Source organism: Ylistrum balloti, unplaced genomic scaffold, assembly GCF_031769215.1.
Source record: "Ylistrum balloti isolate Yb309-2 unplaced genomic scaffold, AGI_CSIRO_Ybal_v1 Utg370120, whole genome shotgun sequence".
NCBI lineage: Eukaryota > Metazoa > Mollusca > Bivalvia > Pectinida > Pectinidae > Ylistrum > Ylistrum balloti.
Window position 1 is genome coordinate 1,311,246 of NW_026782137.1, and position 8,031 is coordinate 1,319,276.

An 8,031-nucleotide genomic window follows, 5' to 3' on the forward strand; every position below is an offset into this window, starting at 1 on the left:
AGCCAGTGTACTATAAAAGCATTCTTTACTCTTCAGTATTTAAATGAATAAACCTGAAGTTAATTCATCTTCATATTGAATAGTAGGTAATTAAATTCATTAAATACGTTTATAGGTTACAGAGCGAATTGCATATTTTTCATATGGAAATAACCAGTTAGGACGATTTTAATGTGTGGTTATCAATATGGTAATTATTTCAATACCAATTGCGCCAGTCGTTAAATGTCATATTAAATCTTACCATGTAGGCAAAAATTATGATCAACAATGACCGCTAATTATGATATTTAACTGGTTCGCAATTGAACTGAACCTTTAACTATAAATTGGAATGCGTCATTTACTTTGATCATTTGTTAGTTTACTATTTCAGAATGATTTTTTAATGAAATAAAGTCTTCGTAACGAATATAGTTGTGAGGCCGAATGAACTTATTTAGCCTATCTTTCTACGATTGAGTGGATTAGTCGCCCGTAGCAAGAAAACTGACAAGGACTTCACTGTATATTTGTTTGATTGATAAAGTAGTTAAGGATTCGCCCATTAGCCAATTTGTCTCTCACAAGTCTGTATAGGACATATTCTAAAGGTTTGTCACTGTAGCAGATTCATGTAGTGGTTTGCAGTCATCGCTCATAGGAAATTATTATTTAAATGTCACAAAGACAAAAGTCTCTTTCGTTCTCATTGTGACAATGAATGTCCAGGTCGTGCAAAATAATCACATTCCTTTTCTTCTTCTTGATTTTACTACAACGACAAATCAAAGAAACCGATATTACTAACTGGCATTAAATCCGCTCTCTCTTCATTACTTTCATTCTTTAATTAATCTATATTTAATTGCAGTGATGCCTTTTTCGGTGAAGCTCATGGTTGTTGCCATCATCTGTACATTTTACCTGTTCAATGCCGTGGCTAGTCCAGACCACTTGTGTTCATCTGATGAAACTGAACGAATGGGTGTTTGCGGAACACATCTTGCAGATGATCTATCTCTAGTCTGTCGTGCAGTATACAATAAGCGCGGAACTTCTGAAGTTCGAGGTAATCCAAACAGAAAAAATATCTTTGCTCAGGCAAAATAGTTTTCACTTTATGCCATCTTGCCATACATCATAAATGTCCATGTATATGAGTGAGTTTTTAAAAATAACTCAGTTGAGTCTCAGTATGTTCACATAATAGTTTAAAGTGGTCGTTTTTATATAATTTTTTCTTATGGCTCCCAACCCATCCCAGCCTCGTTAGACACACCTGTTTTTACACAAAACTATCATCCTGTACATCCTATACATTTATTTCCTTTTACAGATGTTACGTGGTCCCAGTACCCGAAAATAGTGATGAAGAGAGACACGAATATCCCTACAGTGGACTGGGCAAAGACTGCGAATATGTTAGATAAAGTAAAAAGAAAAAACATGGAAAAACTTGGCAAGGTAGCACTTGAAAAACGAAACGCTTTCGCCTATATATCTACAATAAGGCAAGGAGGATTGGTGTGCGAGTGTTGTGTTCACAATTGTGGTCTTGATGAAATGAAAATGTACTGTGGAAATGTGGAAGACGACCAGTGACAAGATCAAACTCGTAATGCGTTAGATTTGCAGTAACTGTAAGTCAGATAATTTTGGGCACATTCAAAGGATGTTATCATTTTTTCGCCAAATGTGTGTCTGATGTTCAAAACATGTGATACTTTATATGAATTATTTCTGTTCCCTCTTAATATCACTTTGTCCTGTTTTGTCGGGAGATTGACGGTTAAATTGTGTCATGACGATGTTGTAATATTATGGGAAGCGCAAACCAGCTGAACATTTGCTGCAGCCCACTCTACGCATATTGTTTTCTCAACGGGATTATACCAACTAAACCTTAACATAATATTGATGTGAGAACAGAAGTTAGATCCATGCACATGAGGTCGTTTGAAGCATATCAGATCATGAAGACATTCAGCTACCGGTCACAATTTGGATACAGTCCTTTCGTTCCTTTTAATATATGTATGTTAGATGCGATCTGGAGAATGTACATGTATCTGGCTTTTGAAGTCACAAAAATGATCAAGAATATCGACATATTATATTGTCTTTAAAAAATATTGAAACTGTGATTAAATATAGATGTCATATTGTACTGTCACTGTCATTTCTCCAATACCTAGTGTTCTTTCATGATATTTTGATTCATCTCCATGTTGTCTTCAAATTACTTAATGGTGAATAAATTATCACTTTCTCATCTATAGAAATGAACAACACAAATTTCGTTATACATCCATTTGTTTTCAGCAGAATAACAACTGCTATACTTCCTTATAAATCTAGACATATCGAAATAAGTATGTGCTAATAAGACAAAAGCATAAAGATTAATTAGAAAAATGGCCAGGAACGGAAGTTGCAAAAATAGCATTTTGAAAAACAGAAATTATTTTCAAAACATTCTGTCAAATGATCTGTTTGATACAATAGCATTCATTTGAAGAAAAAAAATGTAGTACGTTTTTTTGCGGAAGTATAGATCTATGAGAAAAAGTTTAAACGTAAAGTTTAAAAAAGATAGTTCTTAAAATGAATTTACAAAATGAGAGCAAAGCTAAACCACACAAGTACACCCATGCAAAGATTCAACAACGTGGCACATATTTTTACGTTACTGGAGAGAAATGAAAAAGAAAACATTACCAGCAAAAGAGGGATTGTAAACGTTTATAGTCTTGCTTGTTTTAGATCTTAAAGAAAACTTCCCAAAAGTTTGAACAAATTATCGTTGAGAGACGGAAGAACGGGCGGACGGACAGACGGGGGAAATTGTATTGCATAATTAGTCCACCAAAATTCGAGGGGCGTACGAAAAGATTATTGAATTTTTTTTAGTGATTATCTATTCCTGTAAAAGCACTTGTCGACTGTCTAACGATTCCGATTGGCCTTGCTTGTACATCATATGTCGAGTGAATAGGCCGGATCCAATTATGACGTCAATGATAAAAAAATCCACGGTTTCTTTGGTAACGTGATTATTCTGTCCGCATTCTGTTATTTATGTATGGATGTAATGAATCAGCATTGTTGATTCAGTCAGGTATGTAATGAAGAAGGCTGGAAATGTTATTGGCCAGCTTCTATAACAATATCGTGTTTCTGAGATATAGCAATATGATAATAAACTTTTATGTCTTCTTTATGTGAAAAACTCCCCAGTAATTTAGTGTTTGCTTTCCTTTGCTTTACTTTCCGAAAACAGTTGAAAAACACTTGATATTGAAAGTTGTGCACTAACGTTTATCCAATTGCAATTCCATACCGGGTATCCAACTGATTGTCCAATTAGATTTTGACATATGTATGTGATCACAGATGTAGCTGCAAATTGGTATCTTTTTGACGGATTTTCAACTATATAAGCAGAAAGCGATATCTTTACCACAAAGTACCCATCGCAAAGATTTTAAGCTTCCAGCGTGCTACAGAACTTTGATTTCTGACTGAAATGGTCCGATTTATGAGGTATATTGATTTACCATTAGTGGTGAATTCTCAAATTGCTATCGTAATATTTTTGTCGTCCTTATGAATATCAGTTTTAAGCTCCCATGATATCATTTATATGAATGACTGGTGACTTCCGGAAACTATTTTGTTTCTTATCAATAGTTTCCACAACGCTCAGATGTTCGTCGATAGAATTCATATGTATATTATACCAGAACTCGATTAATTTTATTTTCACCTCAAATCTTTTCTTTTCATTTATTTAAAAGTATAAAGCTTGTGATAGAAATTCAAACCATAACTCACAATTAAATGGAATTCAGTCAATAATGTACTAGTTTTGATTTATTCTGGTGAAAGTTTTTAGTCTTCTTTGCCTTTATAGACAAATATTTTGAATTTTCAGAGTAAGTAATGCTCAAGGACCAAAAGTGATTTCCATCGGAAGTTTCCAGTGTTGTTCCTCAAATTTGAAGGGTAACTGACAACAATATCCATTAAGAAATTCAAGATCTTAGAAATCAATTATTGTATGAATCTTAACCGGGATGTCAATATTAGATAGTGTTTAATCAATTATAACAGGCACCAATCTACATTCAGGAGTAGCTTTATCGCATTTCTCAAAGGATTATACAGGTTAACGAAAGGTTAAGGAAAATATTATACTCGAGCTGAGAGCTTCATTTTGCAAGTTAATGTTTTGTATTTTCATATATACGATACGCAAAGTGTTTCTCATTTTTGAAATACACATATTGATAAATTGTTAACCGGGACATTCCTCACAATAACCGTACCACATGCATGGTACTGACCCGTACACTTAACAATCCAAAACATTTATTTCCGGACATCACCATCATCTATCTGATTATGTCATACACATGCCATTTTGGTAACTATTTTATAACATATATAGACTATGATAAGTAAAAAAATTATCATAGTGTGCCTGTTGAAGCTGATTATATGAAAATAATCACGTCTACAGCATTTCATGCATTTGTCATTCTCTCATAATGTGTGCTTTTAAAACTTTTATTCGATGTTTTATCTTTCTTTCAGTGACCATCCATGTTAGGTACTGATATATAATTGCTAAATCCCCTTCTCCAAGCAAAGCTTGTACATTAGTCCTTACATAAGCTTAATATTACAAGTTTTTATTTTTTTTTCTCGTAGCCAAGTATTTTATAAATCAGCCAGAAAGATGCTCCTGATGTAACATGCAGGACCTTTTGCCTAACAAAATATACAATAAAGTTTCTCGTCGTACCATTGAAACAGTTATATATATAAATAAATTCATCAATCAACAGAGGAATAAATCCTCAAAATATTCAAATTTATAAACCTAACGTAAAACTGCATGGGAAAAGAACATGTGTAACATAATAAACATGGACGTGTTAAACACAAATCCAGCATTTTTACGACTGATATGGTTCTTTGATGTCAAGTGGTTTCTTATCATTCAGTGGTCATGGGTCAGTATTTCGTCCTAAACAAACTCAACAAGAAAATACAGACATTCTAAAAGAATCTTAATTCAATCTGAAAACCGATGATGGTGAAATATGATCAAGAGATAAATTTACAAGAGAATTTGGACATGTTCCGGAAGGATAAGAGTCTTCTACATCATAGACGACACACACCATTTTCACATCAAGGAGATGATGTCACATGCTTATAACAAAAGAAACCACTCGGCATATTAATATGTTACAGGCATACAACAGAAGAAAGCACCAGTAATATGAATGAACGTCGACATCATATCGCATGATCTTAAGAGTCCTTGTAACCAAAAAATATCATGTAAGAGGTAAATCAACGATGTCTTATTAAATTAACGCGAATGTTGATGTAGCAATTGTTGTATATACATTCAAGCGAATTAAACCTTAGTCTCCAAAAGGCTATGCACAATAGTTCGAGATGGGTAGAGGAAGCAACGGTAATGACACAACCATGAATTTGTAGGTGGATTTTGCTAGAAACTTGTACAAAGACGAAAAACTAGGAAACATTTTAGAAAGGAAGACACGTGTAGATATGTATTGTTGTCAGTTCCCATGACACAAATTTCGCAGATAATTAAATTCATTCAAAACAATTCTTATTTTTGTGTTACATGGTTCGACAAGTAACATTCCTGCCTTCCATGCAATTCTTCGGCAAAATCATAGAGTCCTGGAAACGGGCATGTCATCGCCTTCGATAACACTATTGTCAGAAAACCGGCGTTTTCACGTATATCCAGGCATGTTTGCCTTCCATTGAAACACATGTTATGGATTGCATGTTCACAGAGTTTGTACGAAATAGAGAAGCCCTCGGTACTGTCAAATAATGCTTCTGTATGTTCAGTATAAGCTTTAGTCCAGCTATAAGGTGGAGATCAGTTTGAGTCAGGTTGCTTCACACACAAGTGGAATATCTCAATCTTATCTCGTTCCTTGATAAACAAGTTCGTAGCTGCAACGGAATAGATATATACCTTACTTAATTTTATACGTACAAAGTGGCTACATGCACTTTGTAAATCCAGGTTAATTGAATAAATTTGTGTTGGGAGGTACTTTTCACTATGTGTCCTTTGTACAGTCTTAGAGGCTCATTACATATGGACCTGGACGTAACAATTTCCTAGTCATTATCTTTGCCTTTGTGCCCGATAATTTCATTTTCATAACTCAAGTTCATATTCTGAGAACGTTTTATTTATTTAATTATCACACGCTTTCCTTTACAGAACACTTCAATTGGTGTCTTATGTTGTACTTACAGGTTGACCTTAACTTTTATACGTTAGTTCCATACAACACAGACGAAAAAATGAAGGTGTCGCATTTGGAGTTCCCAATAAAAAACAAAACTTCGTGAAATACATCAATGGTTAAACGCCATTGAATTCTTACAGACAACCCTGTATCGAGCCCCATTTTTATCAGCTTTACAAATGCTGCAAATCCTGATCAGCTTTATAATTCTCTGAAAAAAGAGACTTAAAGGTGATGTTTAAAAAATTATAATATTGCTTTGCTTTTAATGGTCCAAATAAATGTATAAAAATGTTTTTTTAAATCAACACCCTTTAAAAGTTTAGCGTATTTTGTTTTAAGTTCACACCAGGTTGGTATTAAACTAACCAGACTTGAACCGTACCATTAATTCTATTGCCTGATAAATGACCATGTACTGTCTTATCGTTATTGTGTACATGCGTATGGATTCCGCTGCATCTACTATGTGTACCAAAAATATTATTTGCATGACCATCATTTCATTCTTTTTGTCTACAGTGTACGGACAGTTTTCTCGTCAGACCCTCAGTGAATACAAAGGCTTGGATAACTCACTTGATCCAATTTTGTCCGAAGTTATTCGACGAATGGACGAACTGGAGCATCAACATAACGTAGACAAGCGAATCCTATCGGAAGTCATAAGTCGTTTATCAGATCTAGAGACTAGGCACATAAGGGATGCGCAACAAGTTGCAGAAATGACAAGCAACATTGACGAGTTGAAGACCGAAAATGAACTCCTACAAAAAAAGTTAGGCATGCTCACGAAACTACTTCCGGGTACGCAGTGGTCAACAGATCCCAACAATGGAGAGGAATCTAAAATACGAAAAGTAGCCAAAGCAGAAAAAAACGGTGATATCAGAACAGACAAGGGCAGTGCCAATTCGAAGATGAATAAAGAGCTACGGGATACTCCGACAGGTTACTTGTTTTTAATCTTCTGGAAACTCCTATAATAACGTGTCAAACATTAAAAATGTGTCAAAATTTCATGATCATTATGAGCTGCTCTATTTGAGTTATTATCAAACGTGATTTTTAATGAAATTGTTTCTTTTACATCTCTTAGTGGAAACTCTCCTGTTCTTGATTCCAGATGCACCCGATACCATCGTGGCATTCTATGCTATCCTTGCTCATGAAATTCCCAACGTGAGCCAAGACATCCCCTTGATGTTTGAGAACGTGGTGACAAATGTGGGTGGACAATTTAATAAATTCACTGGAATATTCACAAGCCTTCAGGCGGGACTTTATGCTTTCTACTGGACTGTAAAATCCGACTACAACTCTTGGATTGTCAGTGAACTGGTACGAAACGGAAGTGTCCTCGGAACGGATATCAGTGCTTATCCCAACTCCGGTTCCTCGACGGCTATAGTTTTACTGGAGACCGGAGATCGTATTTGGATCAGATTAAGTTCTAAAATGGAAGGAACCGAGATTCAGCCAATATTTACCACATTTTCTGGATTCCTAATACAGTCCACTTGATGTGCACAACCATAAAAGAATTAATAATTCATGTCTGTTCCCGTAGATATATCGTATAAATTCTTACTTTTCCTGCATTGGTGATATATATTGCACATTTCTTAACAATGACAGTACATGTTTGTCATTTTGTATAATCTTATACTGATAAACATTTTATACATCCCTGCATCCCTAACCTGCAGTGTTTACATGTCGCACATGATTC

The 8,031-nt window shown here is 34.7% G+C and overlaps 1 protein-coding gene across 1 annotated transcript; it reads left to right on the plus strand.

Moving 5' to 3' along the window:
* The first annotated feature begins 855 nt into the window (after nt 1-855).
* Nucleotides 856-1,584, plus strand: LOC132550322 (con-Ins Tx1-like). The gene is made up of 2 exons (XM_060214367.1): nt 856-1,051; nt 1,319-1,584. Exons 1-2 carry the CDS (start codon nt 856-858, stop codon nt 1,582-1,584), a joined length of 462 nt encoding a protein of 153 aa, XP_060070350.1.
* The last annotated feature ends 6,447 nt before the right edge of the window (nt 1,585-8,031 follow it).